We start from the raw sequence: 22,401 nt of genomic DNA, 5'->3' as shown, positions 1-22,401 counted from the left end.
AACGAGATTATTATTACCCTTCATCGGTTTTTAGATTAAATAAAATGCTGCGAGTGGCCGGCTTTTATGGCCACAGAACTCATAGGTGACCAATTTAAAGTTTTTGGATTATTCAGTGTAGAAATTCGTAACATCATTTAGGTGTCTGGAAGTTGGCAGTGTTGGACTCCCGTGTTTCAGGAAGCCCGTCGGTCCTAAACATGTTCCATTTACAGTCGTGTCGGATTTGCCGTCTCATCGAATTATTAGAATGGCAAACTAGTGCACTTATATTTGCGAACTTTATATATTAACAATTCTTTATATATACTAGAATAAATATTGTATAATAATGTTTATCATCATATTATTTATACTAGAAGTCCAAGAAGTTATATTTTCAAGAAGATATAGTCCAAAATCTATATCTAAAGGACACACCGGCGGGTCGGAAAGTTCGATACGTAGACTCCTTTAAAGATTCACAGGAACGAGTTATAAAATGATAAATGTATTCCCCTTATGCATCTTACCAATTAGAGACTTCCATTAAAGAGAGCAAAGTGTCAGTGCGAGAGTTCAATCTAAAAGAGAATTTATGATCGAATAAAATGAAACGATCATAGTTCAATGGGTATGACAGCGACATTTCTGGGACTGGCAGTTTAAGATGTTTATTGATGACCAGGAATGTTTGAATACTGAATCGGGGTCGTAAAGAGCATTATGCAAATTAAAATTTTAACGCCTCTTTATTTATTAGTAATATAAAGATCACGATATTAGTCTTAGTAGGAATAAAGAAACAGCCAGTAATTTCTGTGAAGTGTGTTTTATTAAGATGTTTTTTCGTTTAACTCTGTGAATGAGATGCAATATAGATACCTTATTGGTCTTTGCTCGGATTTCGACCAATGATATTTTAAGATTCACTTATTCTATCCAATGGTGTAGGCCTTTTTGTAATATAATCAATGTACATTACTAAGTAGAGCCTTAAAACAAGATCAGATCAGACATAATTCAATTATTTAATACCTTTAACGTTGTCAGGTTCCTGGAAGCATTTCTATTGACATTAATTGCATCGTGATACCGTCATCGGAAATTTTATCGTAGGTACAGTCTATCGTGAATCCAATTGCCATTCAAGAGTAGTCTATTATTTTAGGGTAGGTTTGTTACACGTTTTATATATATACATACGAGACTGTTCTATATTTAATAAATTAATAGTTCATCTCTCTCTTAATATATATATTTATTTAGTTTGTTTAATTGTAATGTTTATTTTAATTAATTTTATTTGGTTTTATTATTTGTATTAATCCACCAACACGCGATGAAGCAGCGTGGTGGAATTCATAACCTTATCAAAGGAAGAGGAGGCATTAGCCTAGCGGTAGCATATTTACAGGATGTTAATTTATATTTATTAATGTAATATTGGAAACTATATTTGTGATTTCAATTATCTCTAATCTATTCAATGTATTGGTCTATCGGCCATTGTGGTACATTTACAAGGAGTTCCTTTATATTTATATACATCATATTATATTTGTCTAACGTCCCGTATTCGAATTATTTCCGGTCGTGTGAGTTTAACGTTTCATTGAATTATGGGAGAGAAAGAAAAGAGTGAACTTGAACTATATAATACTAGTTGAACCTGCGGCTTTATCGGCACGAAATTCATAAAACACAAACTTCCAACCCCGTTTTATCCCCTTACGGGTGGAGTTTCGTGAAATCCGTTCCATAAGGAACGTACTGCCAAATTTCAAGTTTGTAGGTGTTATGGTCTCTGAGATTTCGTGATTAATTAATGGTATTTCGCTTTTAAATACATATATACCTATAGCTGATTATCTCTTCTATACTTGGCTATTTTCTATTGAAATACATAAATACGAAACATTACAAAAATACAGTTACAAAAATATGCAATCACTAAACATCTGTATATATAATTAAATATTAATTATTTCGTTAAAAATGTAACAATAAGTTATTATTATTTTGTTCCAGATCTATTATCGATTCACTATTGCAATCGTGAGGTGTATATATCAGAGAGGGGCCCGGACAGCGAGGGGTATATCCGGACACCTGGCTACCCGCACTTCTATGTCGGAGACGAGTGCCGGTGGAAACTTCGCGTGAATCCCGAGCAAGTGATCCGAATAACTCTGTTAGATGTTAGTTTGAGAAGTAAGTTATTTATACTGCACATTATGTTAAAACGAATCCAAACCAAACCAAACCTAACCTAACCTTAATTTTCATCATTCATAATCATCATTCATAAGGTAAACTACATATAATTTATTTATCACTACATAGTATAAAAATAAGTCGCTTCCCGCTGCCTGTCCCTTTGTAAGGTTTGTATGTATAATAAAAGCATTTTTTTGTTGAGAAACACTGATAATTTTAAAGGTTTCTAATGTTATGTCGGAGATAAGCACATTTTTTTGCGTTTACATTCTAAACGCTGGCTGAACCCTACGAGACAGATCAAAATAATGTAGTACAGTATCGTACACCTTAAGAAGGTCTACAAAATAGTCCGCGATCGTATCTGTCTATCTTTTAGGGATATTGCAAAATAACTATTTTTTAACCTTTACGTTTTATGAGAAATAATGGCGTATTTACGAAGTGGTTTTAAGCAATACAGCATTAATCCTTATCCATTTAAGTACCTTAAATACATTGCAGTAGCTACCAAAGTTTTTCTTCTTCTGGCAAACGGTAGGCAGGACTTATCGTGAGGATGATATAGGCAAAGTTATGTACAATCCTTTTAAGTTTATAATAATACAATATTTTTTTAGAATCAATATAAATCTAAGCTATTTCAAGCGATTAACTGTACCCCATTGATCCAAATACGCTCCAAGTTTTTTTCTCATAATATATTCTGTGAATATACAATATTTCCGAAGCTACTACTCCATTGCTGAGTGTAAGCGTCATGATTTATTAAATGAATATGTAATAACTGCAATGTAAGTTTAAAACTTTTTGTGCGGATTCGGAACAAACAAACAAAAGTTTCCGTCTTATAAAATTATTACGATATATTATTGGGATTGCGCACAGTGAAATAAAAACAGTCAGTTTTATACATAGTTCTATTAATGTAATATTGCAACTTTGGACGTTGAATGAGCGTAGAGGGCTGATATAAAACTTTGTGCGTATCATAATAATTTCAGAGTAAGAAATGACGTACGACCTATTTTATTCTTACGTAGGTACGTAGCAAGGAAAATTTTTGAAGCATGTTTTTGAACTTTGAAATAATAACATACTGTTCCCTGATTCTTTCTCTTCCTTCATTCTGATAGCCCGATGAGATGGATTAATTGAATGGGGAGACATTATGTACTTGGAGAATCAACGGCTGTACTCTAAGAACGAGAGTGTAATGACAGCCAAGTTTTTAGTTCGGTCTCAGAATGTTTTTGCAAGAGAATCGTCTACATGTGATATAAAATGGAAACCCTTATAAGACTTCTCTGTTCTCTGCCCAATATCTCTAATTCTGTTGACACTGAGTACGCCAGAAGTAGAATTATTGCGTAAGAAAAGTGTTGATTTCGTGCCGCAATGGCGAAAGAACGTCTCATTTGCGAGCACTAATCCAGCGTGTCTTTGTTAGTTTCGAGTTTCAACATCAGATACTCCTTGGTTGGTACCTGGTAGATATTTAATATTAACATTTCTAAAATTAAGGACACTTAATATGATCTACACTGTTTTCAATTTTGTTAATAAGATATATTGTTAGTAGTGCAGGTTGCTTTACTATCAAACTAACGTGATTATTACACAACGACGCTAAAGACATCTCCTTAATTGTAAAAGTGATAGGTAATTTAGGAGCTAACTAAACAATATAAGTACATGCATAACGTCGATATAATGCTAAAATAATAACCCTACCTTGTCGTATAAAAAAATACACTAAAGAATATTTTATATTTTTTTCCAGGTATAGGACCGTTCGAAAATGAGTGTACTGACTACGTGTCGGTCGAAGATTCGAACGGTAATGTTTTATTGTCGACTTGCGAACAAGTCGACTTGCCTTCCCGCTTGACTTCCATCACAGACACAGTGGAAATTATTGTTGAAGCTAGATCTAAAGGCGCCTTTCCCAAGAGGGGCGTGTTGTTTCATTATAAAAGTAAGTTTATAATAAAAGCATTATTATTATAATCTCTTTAGTATTTTTTTTAGTTCGATAAATAAATTATTTTAAAATATATAAAAAAGTGTCGGTATGTAAAAAGTGTAAAAGCGCCATCTATGAAATACTATTATCAACAGGTATAGGTTGTGTTACGTTACCAGCGCCATCTAGCGGCTACTTAGTGTACCGAAACGAAGATGTGGCGCACTACATGTGCAATGTCAACTTCGTCTTCGAAGACACGCTGCAGAGGGCGCGAGTTGTATGGTGCTATGATGATAATAGGTGGAATGATACTCTACCTTCATGTATAGGTATGTTCATAATGTTATTTTCCCGCTACTTTTTTAAAATAATTGTGGCCAAAATCGATGGAGTTTTGCATTCCATTGCAATTAATGCAATTCGTAAATTTTATATTTATAATGTTATTAAAGGTATTTTAATAATTAATTAATTAATTTCATTTCATTTTAGTTGCTAATGTTACAAATTATAATTTCTTTAGTAAAATTGTATAGACAAATGAAAAAAAAATGTTGACAGACAATTTAGATATAATAATTATATAAAAAATTAAGAAGAGAAGAGCAGTCATTCTGTCATTTATGACAATTTTTCTTTATTTATTCTTGATAATTAGTAGAAATCTCTGGCAATAAAAGCCCTTTATTTTTAAACCGTTACTTTTAAAGGTTTAATTCATAAACTTAGGTTATCCGTCTCTATTATTCACTTCACTACGTGAAAAGCAAACGAGCATGCGCAGTTGACATTTGTCTTCTCTTTTATTCATGTCGTATACCTTACGAGCGAAAGTAACAACAATATATGTTTCGGCTTCTATACGATTATTTACTATTATTTGCGTGATATATGATTATCGGTGCTATTAATGGGACGTACAGTTGATTTTTGTGTGAAGGTGAATATTATTATTTTGAACGTTCCGAGAGCTTCCTACTTCAGTCAAGTTTTCGTGTATTCGTTATTTGGCATCGGTAGCGGTCGTTCGGATCTCAAATTGATATTTTTGTCAGTAGCGTGCCAAGCACGTGTTTATAAAAAAGTGAGTTTTGATATAAAATATTTTCTAACTTTATAATAGTGATTTTTAATGTGATTTCGTGATTGTTCTCTGTAAGGATTTATTGTTTTGGTGAGAGGGTATATTTTTATTATTTTCGGGGGTTTTTATAGTTAACTATTTTACAATGTTATTATTTGATATATTTTGAATTTTCACAACCAACAAAAATGACATTTAATTTGTAAATATTTGATTAGAACTTACTCGAATAGTCAACAATGATTTCATATAAATTGTAAAGCCATTAATTTAATCTTAAGATGTCAAGAATGATAGCAGCATTTCATAAAAACCAAATAAAATTAAAATAAAGGCGTACTGTAAAAAAAAATCTATTAAATATAAATACGTCGTAAATCATAACAGAGTATATATATGTATATTGACGCGTATTTTCAATCCTTGCATATCGTTTTGAATAATAAACATATTGATAGTGCCATTATCCTTTTTAAAATGTATTTTTCCTGGTAAGTTTGAATCGCCTGTGATCATTATTTATTGTAACTTATAAGCACTTATTTTACATATATTTTTTATGTAAGATGTAAAATTAATTCCTTTATTTCATAAATATTTAAAAAATACAGAATAATTTTCGACTTCACGTCACGTTAACAGATAATTAATATTATTTGTATATTTCGTTTACAACATTACAAACAACTCTTATACTTAAACTTTCATAAACATCCTTTCATCGTATTCAACCGCCGTGCAGTAATACTTAGTATTGTTTTGATTCGACTTGAAGGATGAGTGAGCCAGTGTAATTACAGACAAGAGACACAGCATCTCAGTTTCTAATGTTAGTGGCACATTGGCGATGTAAAGAATGGTTATCATTTCTTACGGTGCTAATATCTATGAACAGTGGTGATCATTTACCAATAGGTGGCACGTTTGCCCGTCCGCATACAAATGGCATTAAAAAAAACTAATGGAACACGTTAAAAGATACGATAATGTTAGACGAAATAGACGCTTATCATAGAAATTATTAAATTTATTAAAGTAAAATTGTTATCAACACGATATTGAATTAGCGTTCGAAGCTGATACAGAACTGTTTATCAATAATTAAATAATAAAAGGGCTCATGACTCGACTTTTATCATTAATAATTATATTTACAAATACATTTTAAAGTTTAAACATTAGTTAGCTACAAATGAGTTCAAATAATATATTTACGACTCTATATGGATTTGGAAATATTTATCCGTGTTGAGCATATTTGTGTTGTTATGTTTTGATAATTATTAACATAATTATGTTTTAATACAATTAGCTTTAACTTTGTCGATTGAAAGTTGAATGGAATATAAAATATAGTTTTTAATAACGTTTTTTTGGTCTTTACTCTGAAAATCTTATATAGATTACATATATTTGGAAATATAAATATTTCTTTTAAGTGATGATGCTGTTGTCGAGATACGACTGCTAAATATCTTTCTTTGTTAAATTATCTCTTTTCTTTGTTTAATCAAAGTCTACACAACTAAGCGATGGTACTGTTTAGTACTTAATCGTAAAATAAATTAGTTTTTTGAAATATAATTTTAATTATTGGTTTATCTGACTTTACAAAATTAAAGAAAAACTTTATATAAATATATTCGATTCGAACTCATAAAATAATTATGTGTAAAAAAAAGTAAAAATAGATGTACCATCTGCTGGTATCCCCTTCGACTCTAGCTCTGAAAGAAATATTAACAATTCCTTTTACCGTCATTGTGCCGCAACCTTTTGCACCAACGATTTTATGTCCCCTTTGCTTGTACTCTGGGCTTACACTACCCCTCTAACCAGACTACAAGTATACAAAGTATTGCCGTTAGCGGTAAAATAACTAATGAGTGGGTGGTACCCACCCTGGGGGGATAAAATCGATCGATAGAGTTCTTCAAAGTCGAAAACAGGTTAAGTCCAATATGGAAAATTGTATATGTTTGTAGATATAGTTTGTTTGTTTAAGGTTAAACCTTAACGTTGAGTAATTGTATGATAACATTTATATTGAAGTAATATTTTTAATTGATTAAATACTTTTGAATTTCAAGCCATGCAGTATCGCTTTGTTTATGTAATGTTAAATTAATTGTAAAACTAACACCGTTTCGGAATGTAGATTTGAGAAGAATCTGCAATAAACTCAGTAGTGAAAAATATTTCATCAAACGTATAATACATTTATACGTAATACAATTTCCAGTATGAATATTAATGGCTACTAACTTAATTTAATATTAATTTCATATAATAAAACAAATGTATATATTTTAACATCAGTTCTGAACTTATATAATGGGTAATGTGAAATGGTCTAAAGAACAAACGAAGTTACAGTTGTCAATTCGTAATTATTATAAAACAAAGACCCCCGCTGCGTCCGTCCGTCAGTCTGTTAGAACTTTTATTTTGTGAGTTTTTCTGAATACGATTAACTTAAAAAAATCTCAACAGATTTGTATGCCGTTTTTAGTAATGGACGGAGTGCTTAAAGAGGAAGGTGCAGGTTTATAATTCATTAAGATTTTGTATAATTAGGCTGAAATATAACGGTAATTGTTGAAGGGTACAGAAAACGAAGAGTTATACGCATTATGATATAAATATTTTATGGTGATCCTTATTCTTTCGAGCGAAGCCAGGGCGGGTAGTAATATATATGTGTAGTATACACGCCTTCAACAATAAGGCCATCTTATTTTACTAACGTGACGTAAAATAGGTAGTTATTTAAACACAACATACCAAATTAACCCCAACTAATTAACAATAGAATAATGTTCAGATAATATCGTTAAATTGCCGGTAGTTAACCTTTTATGGCTTTTGTTTCGACTTACTATTATGATTATGGTATAATTTTACCATAAATGTTTTGAGTAAATATGTTAGATTATGAAAATAAAAAAATGTACTCAAATAAATGCCCACAGTTACTAAACACAATATTCGGTTAAGATTAATGTGTCCTAACCACTGAACTATCCCAAGATAGAAAATTGCGTGTCCGACCCAAGCAAGCCGAATTTACACGTGTTACTTATTTGAGTTTATAATTCATACTTCATCTCGTGCTCGGCAATGAAGGAATATATATATATATATACGCGACACACAGGTATATATATATATAATCTAATCGTCTAATATACCACATGTTTATTCCTTCGCATTGGAGCATCTCTAAGCTTACACCCTGTAGGGTTAAGCCGTAGCCCAGCAGATATTTAATACATTGCTGTGGTCATGTGATCTCAGTGTGCCAATATCACCACAATGTAGAATAGAGAAAAACGAATAGGGCTGTCGAGTTATCGACATTTTTTTCGATATATATTTTTTTAATGACATACATAGTTGTCATTTATCATTTATTGTATTTGTCTCATGGTGGTGTTGTTTGGTTGTCAGGTATTATGCATAAAAGAGTTTGCTTCATACCGAATTTCATCAATTTCGGTTCAGTATTTTGACCTTGAAAGATCAACAAACAGACGGGGTTTTCCATGTATAATATTACTATTGATTTCATATTTACCATCGTTTAAGTCATATAAAATTCATTGGGTATTTATTAGTCGCTCGTAACTTTGTTTATTGATTTCTCATAAACATGACATTCTATTTCACGCACGGTTGAATTTTGTAACGGCTTCCAAATTGTGCTCAGTTCGACTTTTGTGTACGTTTTTATTTCAAAGTTTATCGCTTGCGAGCCTTTGAAGCAATAGGAGGTATTGAATGAGATGTTAGTTGGGTGAATTGTAATAGTTCTGAATATTTCGTCAAGTATTTTTCGTTTTTACTTTTTGTCTTTCGTTTTTGTTACTTTTAACAAATTTTATTACATGTATTGTCTTTGGAACTTATTTCGATATTCCTTAAATTATTACATTGGAACAGGAATTATTAATTATACTAAATATTACTGTAAAATATATTAAATTAATTATAGCCACCATTTTGTTTTAGAATTAGAATTTGATCACGCTAACTTGATATATATAATATAAAGCGATCGTGAAATGTCCGAAAGTGAATACTCGCATCAAACAGCGTATCAACGATCGTTTTCAACATTTCACGACTAAGATACGACGTGAGTTATAGCAGTAGCACAGCTGTATAAAATAGATCGATGTTGTTACGAACCGTTCTAAAAGAATTTCAGATACATCTACAGTTGTAAAAAAGTTTTGTAGCTAATTAAACTGAAAGTAGTAACTGAATACATTCTCAGACTGACTTCCATTTCTTTGAACGTAAATTTACACATTTAGTATAATTTACGTCGCTGTCGCGAAAATAAGACAGTAGATCTCTATGTCCTGACAAGACAAAAAAAAGTTATGGGGTTCGTCTATCGAAAAAATCTCAGTAACAGCCCGGAGTCGAGAAGTTGGTAGTGTACACTCCCACACTTAAAGCAACGGCTTCAAATGATTTCCGAGATAACCAACGGGTCCTGAGCCTGAACTCTTTCCAGTCCTGTCAGATTTGCCGTTCCATTGGTATGAAAGTGACGAATTAGAAAGTGCCAATGTTTGCGCACACGTTCGTGTGACTTATGATTACTTTACTTGACTGGTCTACCTAAAGATTGGCCGTCTTGGCATCAGCTGGTCAGGACGTCATTATAATATACGTACATCTTAAAACTGTTCTAATAAATTATAAAGTTCTATATCTCTCGGGTCTCGAGTTTGTTGAAAAGGAACTTCTCCCTTCAAGATATCAGTGAGATAAAATACGTCGATAACAGTTGAAATTTTTCAACGTTCATCCATTGTGGGAACAAAGTCTAGTTCATTAAACTAGCAGCAAAGTTTAATCACTTATCGTGCTTTATTTCAGTTAAAACTAGTTAAAACTTTAATTACTATAAAGGTCAAAGTAGATTATGTTCAACGTTTAATTGAAAATGAAATTAGTTATATTTGATTTTGAATGAATTTTATATCAACGAGACTATGGTAAAGTTTTTTATGTGAAACTTGTATTGGAGCGATCGGGGGTAAGCGGTTTTTTTGGATTGCCATTCAATCAGACTATCAAAGCGAAAGAAACTTTTTTTTTTTTTACTATAATACCTCTTGAGTACCTGGCTAGTCTTGATGAAAATGTAAATATATTATTGTATTTATGATGGGAATAGAACCAAGTATATCTTAGTAACTTATTAATTATCAATATACTTTGATAGATTGGTTGGAATTTATGTTAAAATCTCCCCTCAAAACGTGCTACCTAACATAAAAATAATTCAAATTGAACTTCGAGTTTCTGAGGTTAGCGTCGCAACATACAAACTCTCTAGTTTTATAATTCAGATATAGATGATTATTCATTACGAGAGATGTGCGCAGCTGCAAGAATTAAAGATGTATGACGTTTTACGGACGCGTCATTTAACTACTGCGAAGCGGAGAAGTTAGAAGAAAGCAGCAATTACAAATACATTTACCGAATGTAATGTAAGACGTTTAAGATTGTTGTTACTTTAAATAATTCAAATTTCAATTTCCGAGCGAAACAAATTAGTATTTGTGAATGCTTAGGCGTGTTTGGAAAAAAAAATTAATTTTGCTGGTCAAAATAACTTAATTGTAAAACGAAGTTTTTTTTTAAAAAAATATATATTTTAATCAAAGCTTAGGTACAGTCAGCTTCAAAAATATGCTAATATACATACAAGTAAAACATTTAAGTGCTTTTTTGAAGTCCACAAGAATGTATGCTTACGTACCTAAAACATATAAAGTTTAAAAACTTTGTTGTGTTTATAATGGCAAGATTATTTTTGAAATAAGAACACTAAGTATTTTGTGTTTAAAAAATACATATTTACAAAAGAATAAGTCTTAATATCGCACAAAAAAAAAGTCCCGGCTTATTATAAGAGCTCTATTCATGTCGAGAGTGTACACAAAGTGAAGACACGAGACACTCGTAATTATTGCGAGGATCCTTCGTTAAAGTGCAATTAAAAAAGTTTTTTTTTCTAACAAAGGAGGTTTTATATTTATAGATGTGTGTATAGATGTATATACGAATATTTGTGCATGTGTTTGTAAGAGTACCTTGTTTGCGTGTGGGTTGTAAACGAATTTATATTTCGAGTAATGTCTTTGACTTTAGTACTAAGTTTTATTACATAATTTAAATGTAGCAAACGATTTACTTTTGATAAACTTTGTTTCAAAGTTATTGCTCGAAATACTTTACAATACAATAAATACTTATGAAAGTTTTAATAAGTTATACAACTAATCAAACAACATCAATTTTAAAGTTATTAAGATAAATTAAAAACAAGATAAAAGGTCGTAAATTAAAAAAAAGTAATTGTACAGTGTAAGGAACTTGTATAAGAATTATTTCATTATTATGTAATGGCGATTGTGATGCTGTTTGAAAATAAAAACTTGCTAGTATATCAAACCACTAAACTCAATCATTGATACGATAGATATATAATGAAATAAAAACCAAGATTAAATTTACTTTATTTATTTTGACTAAGCTTTTAAGAACTCAGTATAATAATAAAAAAATAAAATAAAATTTTCTTTAAATGGGACGGTAAGTACATAGATCAGATCATCCAAATCAGTTCATAATTGACGGAGATCAGAATTAATAAAAAAAAAAAAACTACCGCTTTGATAATGTTTATTTTTGAACTTGTTGAAGTGCCTTAACAGAACGTTTAGTAGTGAAACATGAAAATTAATAATTATTGAAAGAATTTATGATTACATAAAACTGATAAATCAATAAACATAAAGAGCTTCGTTAACAAAATAAATATATTTTTAATAATACATATATAGAATCGTATAGTGTACGAGCCACGAAAAACAATCGGATTAACGAGCGACTGTCTCCACAGCAGCACAGCATAGGCATGATGACGTAAGAGAATGACATGCCGTTTGCCGTCACGGCATGCGTCGGTCTCACGCCAAAAGATGTTTCACATAAAAAGTATACACCAACTTCGGGACAACCTTGGTTCACCAAGTCTAATTCATTGTAAGATACACAAACTTACGTAACATGGAAAGTTTCACAACTTCATACGTAACAAAAGGGACAGCTTATGATTTGATTATAAAAGGGAGATGGGAGTTAATTTCCAAGGTTCAAAGTAAGTCAGGAGGGTCACTTTAATAACTTAGGGCGAACATCGAGTGACGAAGGCACATTGTGACGTATTAACAACGCCCGAATACCATTAGCGTGGAACTTAGCGTTATTAGTACAAATAGACCTTTTTGCTTTGCGGAAACTTTTTAAAAGATTTGTCCAAAATTAGTACTTATTTATGTAATCTTCTAGCAATTTTTGATTTAACGATTGTTATTTTTTTATTATTATTCTTATGACTGTTACGATAAAATCGTTTTATTATTAAAGACTATATCATTGCTATGAATTTTACAGCGATGACCTTAAAGGTAATTTCAAAAGGTACTATAATTAATTTATTTTGAAGGGTAGATTACCGCGTAGGTCACCTGATAATGAGAGAAGATGGAAGGTTAATGACACTGCCCTTCAGCTCAAATGTATCCCCTACTTTCTCAGTGCGTTATGTATTACGGAATCTAAGATGTTATGTACCTTGCGTGTATTTTCCACTGGTATATTCACCGTCCAACCAAGACAAAGCCATTATGTTTGGTGGTAGAAAGAGCAGGTCGAATCCTTGAGCCAAGTCAATACCACCAATTGCTTATTACAAACACGCCTTGAACTTTGGAAAAACGCATTCCAAACGTTTGCCGGTATTATGTAGATTGTTTACATAATATATGTCGTATAATTTAATTAATTATATATTTTTAATATACTTAGGACAAACAAAATCATATGTGATTACAATATACAGGGTTATTGGTTATTGTAAGTTAGCTACTGAACTGTTTATGTATCTAAATTTTATTTTAAATTTGTATTAAGTAAGTTAAGTAAATATGTAAGTTTTTTTACATTGGTTATTATTTTAAATCAATTTTGTGGGAATTTTAAAGAGCGACCTTTAGTACGAATTCGGTCATGTTCGAATACGAATTTCCACCAGCGTCCTTTCTGACCATTTTATTTCGGTTGCTTTGAAATAAATTCCTAGTTTTTATAGATTTTCTTTGTTTTTCAGGCATATTTGAGGAAAAAAAAATAAAAAAATATTGAAATAATATAATTTTCCGTCTCGCATTTTTAAATTTCGACCGATAATTATTGTTTAAATATTGTAAAATATCCAGTTTTTAATTGTTTTTATAAATCAGAAGAAAAAAATAATAGATTTTATTTGATACTTTTTTTAAAATAAATTTTTGAAGTGGCATTTTTGACTTATTTTGAAAAAATCTAAAAAACGCGATAACTCAAACATGGTTCACTTTTGCACTATGCATATGGGGGTTAAAATTATCGCAAATAGTCACCCCTATCACCTCCTAACGGGAATACGTCGAATTACCAATAACCCTGTATAATATTAATATTCAAAATATTTGCTCAACTATATGCTTGTTTCATATAACTTCACGGTCTGTAAACTTAGTAGGCATTGTATTTAGTTTATACGAAGATTGATCCAGTCCATTAAATGTGACTTATGACGCGCCTGAGATAACACACTAATATATAATAATGTATAAATACAATTCTATCTATACTCACAAATTTATACATGACTAAAATAAATTTAAAAAAAAACTTATTCGGGCTAATTCGATTTAATTTGTTGATACGTCATAGTATATTTATAAATAAGATAATATCAATAGACTGATATATAATACAATAAAGGTATTTTAATGTTATAATAAATAAAACTGGATTTAAAAAAAAATTGTAATTACATTTATATAATTTTTTGTCAGTTTTAGTCGAGAATCTCAATAATTAAATTAGGTAAACTAACTTGGTAACTTGATAATGCTTTGTAAAAAATATATAAATAAATATAATAAAATCATCATACAGACGAAGATAGATAAGAACCCACAGCATACTGTACAGCGTAGCATCATATGTTTTTTTTTCTTATGAATAAAATATATTAATCCTTTATAATATTAGTTTATATCAAATGGTCTATTACTTTTTAAACGAAACTTTTATTATTATTAATAGTAATACATTTGCGTAAAGAATGGTAAGTTAAACCTCCTTAACAAGAGATGGAGATAAATTGTTCATATTTCGATAAAAGGACTTTCTTGACTGTTACATAACGTTATGAATACGTAGAACGAAGGATACCCAAAAATAACTCAATTAGCGGCTCGTAATACGGCTCTATAGCGTGTTATGCGGCACCTGAGATGAGGGTCGATATGCTGAAATGATGGAGTGGTATAAAGTTGAGGACATAATAGGAGGAGCGTGTTGGATAATTTACTCTATTCGCGTAGAAGAACAAAATAATGTTATTAATGAGGAATGTATGTTCGAATGTTAATAAGGACGGTAATTCTAAAAACATCATTATATATAGGAAAATACGAAGTACATTTAAAAATTATAGTAATTTACTTTGTATATTGCAATATCCTATTCACTTATATAATATGGCAACAATTTATTTGAATGGTAAGTCTGAATAACGACGGCAACCATAAATTAAGGATAAAACTGACATGTTTATATATTAAATATACTTATGTTTTATGATATCGGTAAGTGGGCGGTCAAATTATAAATTATAAATTATTATAATATATTATAATTATATGAATGTATGTGTAAAAATGCCGTGGTTAGCAATTTCTCTATTTTTGGAACACTCTTACGCGGCTTACAGTAGAGTGAACTTGCAGAAATCGTAAGGAAAATGCGTTATGACCTCTCTCTCACTATGTCTCTGTCTCTTTCCTTTGTATCTTATAATTATAATTCACAAGGGATTTTTAAAAACAATTACATTTCTTGCCATTTAAATAATTTAAAACCTTGTTCGTTTGTGTCATTGCGTCTGTTATTTAATACCATCTGACTATAGTATAGCAAAATTTCGTTCCAAACGGATGTCCCATGACACACCCCTTTTTTATTTAAGCGGTGCAGATATTTCAAATCTGTGTCAGAGAATGGAAGGTGCTCAATTTATAATTACAATGATATACAAAGACGACCGCCTTTTCTCCTATTAATAACAATTCTTTGAAGAATTATTATTAATGACGAATCGTCGATGCTGGGTCCATGTGTACGAGCCGTTAGAATTGCTAATTTTTCAGTTTCAGAAAGGATGCTTCAAATCTTTCGCTGATATTGATAATATTCTTAAGATACCATTCAATAGCCTCGTGTCTTAAAGATATCTTCATTTGTCCTTCCATTTTTAATCTTTTGATAAGATCAAATTAAAGACAGCCATTGGTTGATTTTAAATCGTAATCTCTGTTCATTGGTTGCAACAAAATCGTTTTCTTACATCAAGATTGATTTCTCTTAATTCCCCGATGCGTGCTGAGCTAAATTACGTTGTTCGGCTACGGGTCATCTCTTGGGGTTGGAAAATAAATTTGTATCGCTCATGTTGAAATTGTTTATCGTTTCAACAGTATTGCTTTAACATTGTGTCCTAAGAAAAGGGTATATTATGACTCCTTCTCAATTAATCTTTATTATCCGTATGTTTACTTGCGACTCGCCCCGGCCATTTATTCGTAGAGAAAGTGTGCTTAGTGAGGATATATGAAGTACTATAGTAGTATATAGCAACGATATGTTTTTTATTAGTTTAGAGTATGTCATAAATGAGACATATGAATAATAATTTTACTGTGAAATATATATTAAAGTGTGATCTTATAGGTTATCGATCTGCTGTAACAATCCGACCCCCGTTTCGCAGAGAATTTGTTTCCAAATTATGTGCAACAAAAAATCTGAACTGAATCTGATGAAATTTGGTGTGAAGCAAGCTTGAACTTCAAGGAACAAAATAGGCATTTTCGCCTAATACTCGACGACAAACTCCGTGAGCGCGAAACTGGGTGACAATACAAATAGTGTTTTACCCTTGAAGATGGACACGTACTAACCTGGACAATGCGTTGTGCTGTAGGCATTTAAGATCTAAGATTTTCTACAACATTGTTTTGATGTATCTCCTAAGCCTGGTCTGTTTTTTATAGCAAAACCATCCTTGGGAAATAAGATGTCCTTTGATCCTGTAGTTGCCCTTCCAAATGGAACATAACAATACTATTTATTGCTGTTTTCTGGTATCTATCTGACGAGTGCGTGATAACCAACAACCTAGCCAGACGGACTTGCACAAAGTTGGGAAATTATTTCCGTCAATGTATATATGCTGTTTTGAACACTTACCACCAGATGCCATTTCTATAATTTGACCGCCCACTTACCGATATCATAAAACATAAGTATATTTAAAATATAAATATGTCAATTTTATCCTTAATTTATGGTTACCGTCATGTTTCAGACTTACCATTCAAATAAAATGTTGCCATATTATATAAGTGAATAGGATATTGCAATATACAAAATAAATTACTATGTTTTTTAAATGTATTTCGTATTTTCCTATATATAATAATGTTTTTAGAATTAACGTCCTTGTGTCAATTATATCGGCTTATATCGGTAACCGTTGTCAATTAATCAACCGGTATTGTGTGGTTTTAAATATCAATTATAATATTAACAAATATTATAATATGTTATATAAACTGTTTATATTTATGCAAGTTATCGCGTATTAAATAGAACGTGATTATAATGATGTCGGAACTTTTACGTCAGAATGACCATATTATTATCCTGTAGATCCCGATGACACGGTTACGAATATCAAATCGAATATTAAAAAAAAATAAAACTGAATTAGAAAAAGTATTTAATTTTGAAATTCTCAATTGTGCGATAAAGTTAGGAAGGAATGCGCACCTCCCATGCCTTGAAAAGCACGTACAACCGTTAGTGCTTCCTCTGATCTATCTTCGGGCGTGTCAGATTGTAGTCCCGTCAGATAATGACAGTGAGGGAACTTACAGCGTGCATCTACGTTTATATTTATTAAGACTCCCATCGTTACAGATTAGTCTTTGATTCGTACTACACTTAGAATCAAGCTTCAGTTTCATTATGATTGGGTAAGCTACTAGGTCATGACATACTGGTTTTCATATGTACATACCGCATTTACTCTATTGTTAATTGAACTGCATGTTCACTCAAAATAAAGAGTACAGTGAATTCCGGTGAGGCATGAAAGCGAGAACTAACATGCTTTCATGTAATTAGCGTTGATTCAGAAGTAACCAATATATTCTCATTACGTTATATTCTTAGACGTTTGTTGATTTATGTTTTCATATAAATTTAATAATACACCAAGCAATATGGTTCTTTGTTACATTTCATAACATTAATAAAAGTAATATGTGTTTTTTTTTAAAGCTTAATCTAACATGTGCACAGATTAAATACCTTACATCCTTCTTTAAAATATACGAACTGGAAATTTTATAAAGATAATCTTTTTTTTTAAAAAGTTATGGGTTTCAATGAACTGTAGAAAAAACAATAAAAATGTTCGATATTTAAATCATCAATGTAATTATTTAAATTAAAATAAGACAATGTGCGGAGATCGTTTTCTTCATTTATAATTTATCTTAAACGTACAACGTTTTTTTAGTTCTTAAAGCTGTACTTCCATGTGTTTAATTTGTGTTTTAAATCGTCATCCAACATGTGTCAGATGATAATCTTACACATGTAAAACCACCAACCCGTACTAAAGCAGCGTGGTCGTGTATGCTCTAAACTGACTCCTTATAATTATGAGACCTTAACAAGTAGTTTTTACTTTATTATTTTTTTTTTTATTAATTTAGTCGAGTTTTGTTTACGATTCAGTACTATGCCCAAAAACGTATGATATGTTTCTTAACTGTACTAAACTAAATTACGTACTGGTGCTTAGTTAAATAATGCCTTTGTTGTAGAAGAGGCGGCTTCAAAGGTCGCCGGGAACGATTCTGCGCCGGAGAGTTCTGATAAAGATACAAAACTGCCGCACAACGAGGCCAACATGATAGTTGGTGAGTTTAATTTATACTTACTGTGTAATTATATGTATTTGTCAGTGTTTATTATTTTAACTGCTTATTCATCAATATATTTACAAACATATAAATTACACTAGAGGGAAGGAAGACATTTCTAATAGAGATAAGCTTGCCTTTGTAACATAGTTTTGCTATCTTAAATTTAGATTTACCAAGAACATTAGTCCATAAATAATACAATATATAAATAAATTAATTACTTGTCCTCTTGATAATAAGATTTCAGGCTCGAATCTTGGGAGTAAAAGTTATTGGATTTTCTGTTAAGTACATGCAGTTCGAAGATAGGCAATTGGCATTATTGCACTTCCGGTAGGCACGTAAAGCTCGTCCTGTGCCCAATCCTTAATGTCGTGTCGACATCGTGAATATCAAAATAATACAAATACTCTTGCTCCAGCTAGTCGAGATTATCGTCACTTGGTAAAGATGATTAGTAACTTTGTCTTTCTGTTTATCTATTACGCTTTCTCGGCTAAACAATTTAGCCGAATTTGTTGAAAATGAATATGTAGCAAGATTGAACCCCAAGAAAGAACGACTATTTTGTACCTAACGATCCGTAAGTATAGAACATTGGCTAATTACAAAATACTAATATTTGTACTACTTGTATAAATTATTAAATTTTTTTATCGTATTGATCGTATTTATGGACATTTAATTCAATTCCTTTTATTATAACAAAGGTCTTATCAAGTGTATCACGAACAATTAAACAGTGCATTAAATGCTAGTTGGATCTCAGGAAAGGGTTGGTATTTATGCAAATTACGGAGACGAGGAAACGAGTTGGAATCCCTAATAGCCGCATTGAGAATTGTATCCAACTTCGACAATTAAATTTTCAAAGGATCCACTTGTATTCGAAATTCCGATAACTTTGACCCGATTGTCCACCTGATGCACTGATGCACAACGGATCTACTATCTATTTCAGATTCCAAGTATTTCGTCCTTACATTTTAAAATGAAATTTTTCTAATAGTTTATCGTAAAATGTTTTGCCCTGTGATTATGAAAAAAACTTTCTGAGATTTTTTGATAATCGAATGGCATAATTAAAATCGAATTGGCAAATCGATGATATTTGTTTGTGATTGTATATGTTTGATTGTATTATCATTTGACGACATTATTTTTCACCATTTTATTATAATAGAAATATTCTCATTGAAGATTCCATTTTTATAGACACTCGAATATCAGTCATTTACATATATTTATCGTATTATCAGTTACTTGTTAGCCTTCTGATCCCCAGGCTTCGTTAATAGCTTCTGAATAACGCCTCGATGATAATTCAAACCTACTAGTAAACCGGGTATCAAATTGTGGGTAACAAATTGCCTTGTGCCGGATTTTGTCTATTATTCTAAATCAGACTTGACAATACTGGCTTAATGACAACAGTTGTCATTTGGAACCATCAACTTCCATTATTATCAAATACATTTCAATAGTATTTGTGTATTGGTATTAGGATGAAGGTTCAAAATATATTTGACTAATCTTACACCAGTTCATCTATTATATGTATAAATATATTATTTTATGAAAATGCCATTCTTAATGTTTATTGACGTAGTATCAGCCTGTAAATGTCCCACTGTTGGGCTAAGGCGTGCTCCTATTTGAAGAAAAGTTTTGGAGTTTATTTCACAACTCTGCTCCATGGAGGATTAGTGGATACACTTATTTACATCCGGATTTTCTGATGATGATTTCCTTCACCGCCAAATACGAGTATAATGTATTTGGCGAGTATTATATATTGTGAATTATAAGCACAATTATGCACATGATTTTTCAATGATCAAGTACCATTAAAAAAGTAACCACCCGAGGTTAAGATTTAAATGTAACTAAATACTGAACAATCTCTTTGTTACGTAGTTATTACAAATTGAAATGTGAAAATATTGTTATTGAACATTTAAAATGACGATCGATAATAGTTGACTAGCGAATGATCTTCAAATTCGTTTTACTGTATGATATGTGCCACATCCTTTATTTGGATTTAACCATAGTTACGACTAGACAGGATAAGCTAACTAAACAGTGCATAAAATTGGACAAGCTTAACTCACAGAGTCACAGCTAAGCTTCTAATTGTTTCAACTATTACTTCTCAGATACAATATCGAATTTGAGACCGATGTTCACTCGAGCGATATTTCTCGTTGATTGTGACGCTTTGTAATAAGAAAATGTGGAAGCATGAAATAATGTTAATAGTAAATAAAAGTCGTTTATGTTTATAATTCCATTTTGTAAATCAACAAATGAATGTCTGAGGATTTTTTTTTTGTTGTATATATCATGAAAGTAATGAAAGTTAAATATTTTATACGCTTATATTTATAAGTATTGCGCTCAGCTTCTCGCTAGATAACTCTGAAATATCAGTTGTTCCTTTGACACTTAATTTTATTTTATTTATTTTATCATATAAATTTATCTATATTTATTTATTATATATGAGGGTGAGTGAGTTGGTGTAATTAACGACATTACAAATGTATTGTTCGTAGTTCGGCTAATGCTTATTAAAATTATGTTGTAAACGTATTTGACCTTTTTCTATTGATAAGAATATAAGCATTTAATGTAAACACGCGCGGGGTTTGCCGATAAACTCATATTTTACACACACTCACGCAAATATATACCCACACACAACTGATATTCCAAATTCAAAAACCCTTGCAAATGACATTTGTATTCTAAATATTCTATTTTTTTCAGATATCGTGATCCCGTCGCTGCTTATAGCGGCGCTGTTCATTGGGAACGCATTCATCGTGCTCATCATATACAAGTACAGGAAACGGTGAGTAATATTGTATACTTGATATTTTTGTACTCTCTATAAAATATTCCGCGTGTTTCAAGCGGAATAGAATTAAGCTACCGCAAACCGTAGGCGCTGTAAAAGCCGACTCCGGGACTTATTGTTAAGCGCATCCATTGAGTACGTAAGCGGCTAAATTACCCGTATGGTTGGGGAGCCTACCCCGCTTAGAATCGATGTAATTTTCCAATGCAGATTACGTGCAGCGTCGAATCCAGATAAAAGGCATAAGTGCAAGCTAATTTTGACAATTATCGTCTCTATTAGATACGTTAAAGAACGAATTTTCTTTGACGCTTGTAATACCATATCTGCAGCTCATACATCGTAAAAATATTTATTATATTATACTAACGAATATAAATATATGCTGTGTTTCTTGGGTTTATATAAATACAACGTACTCTTAAATTTCTTATTGTTTCAAGCCGAAGTTAGGCTATATAAAACTAAATATAAATTTCGTAATAATGTATAAGTATTTATTCAATATAAATAATATTTGGAATGTATTATTGGAACTCGATAGAAAATGTTTGAAAGTATGTATGTAATGAAAAAAGTAGAGTGGCAGAGTTTGATTATAATTCCGATTGTTAGGGTGAAAAATGAGGCAGACCACCTGTCACCAGTGGAATGACATCTATTAAGTTTCCTTCAGCAATATTACTTCTAGCAGTTCTTTGACAACAAATGGTATAAAGTTTAGATTTGGAATAAGAAACGATAATTTGCACCGTCTGCCAAATTCAATATTTTATTTTCACCGTTTAATTTGTCAGAAAAAGATCAGTATTGATGTACTATTTCATTCGACAGTCTTTTGTTTTTGATCTAAATATTTAATACATTGAATCCAAATCCCGTTGGTTGACGTTGAGTTTTGGTACTATATTAAAAGTGTTAAATAAGAAATTAGTTTAATCTCTTTTGCACGTATCGTTCGTCATCATATCAACCGTCTATTTTTGTCGTTCTTCCTCTTGTTCTGTAATTATCTACATTAATACTCAACTTTATTGTAATAAAATGTTTTTCTCTCCGCATTATTTACTAGATTTATAGTTAGTTTGTTTTCTTATTTTACTACGAAGAAATACTTGCAAACTATCCGATTAGTATCGGTCATTCC

General features: G+C 31.2%; 1 protein-coding gene across 1 annotated transcript in view; it reads left to right on the top strand.

Annotated features, from left to right (window-relative positions):
• LOC113394404 (uncharacterized) overlaps positions 1-22,401 on the top strand; it is a 118,355-nt gene that overhangs the window by 90,854 nt on the left and 5,100 nt on the right. Inside the window, exons 4-8 of the mRNA XM_026631709.2 lie at positions 2,011-2,193; positions 3,983-4,177; positions 4,321-4,497; positions 18,290-18,385; positions 21,164-21,248. Of these exons, the coding sequence (XP_026487494.2) occupies positions 2,011-2,193; positions 3,983-4,177; positions 4,321-4,497; positions 18,290-18,385; positions 21,164-21,248 (736 nt within the window). The remainder of the gene's footprint in view (positions 1-2,010; positions 2,194-3,982; positions 4,178-4,320; positions 4,498-18,289; positions 18,386-21,163; positions 21,249-22,401) is intronic.

Source organism: Vanessa tameamea, chromosome 4 (assembly GCF_037043105.1).
Source record: "Vanessa tameamea isolate UH-Manoa-2023 chromosome 4, ilVanTame1 primary haplotype, whole genome shotgun sequence".
In the NCBI taxonomy this organism is placed as follows: Eukaryota; Metazoa; Arthropoda; class Insecta; order Lepidoptera; family Nymphalidae; genus Vanessa; species Vanessa tameamea.
The sequence above is the reverse complement of the archived record's forward strand: the minus strand, read 5'-3'. Positions and strand labels throughout refer to the sequence as shown.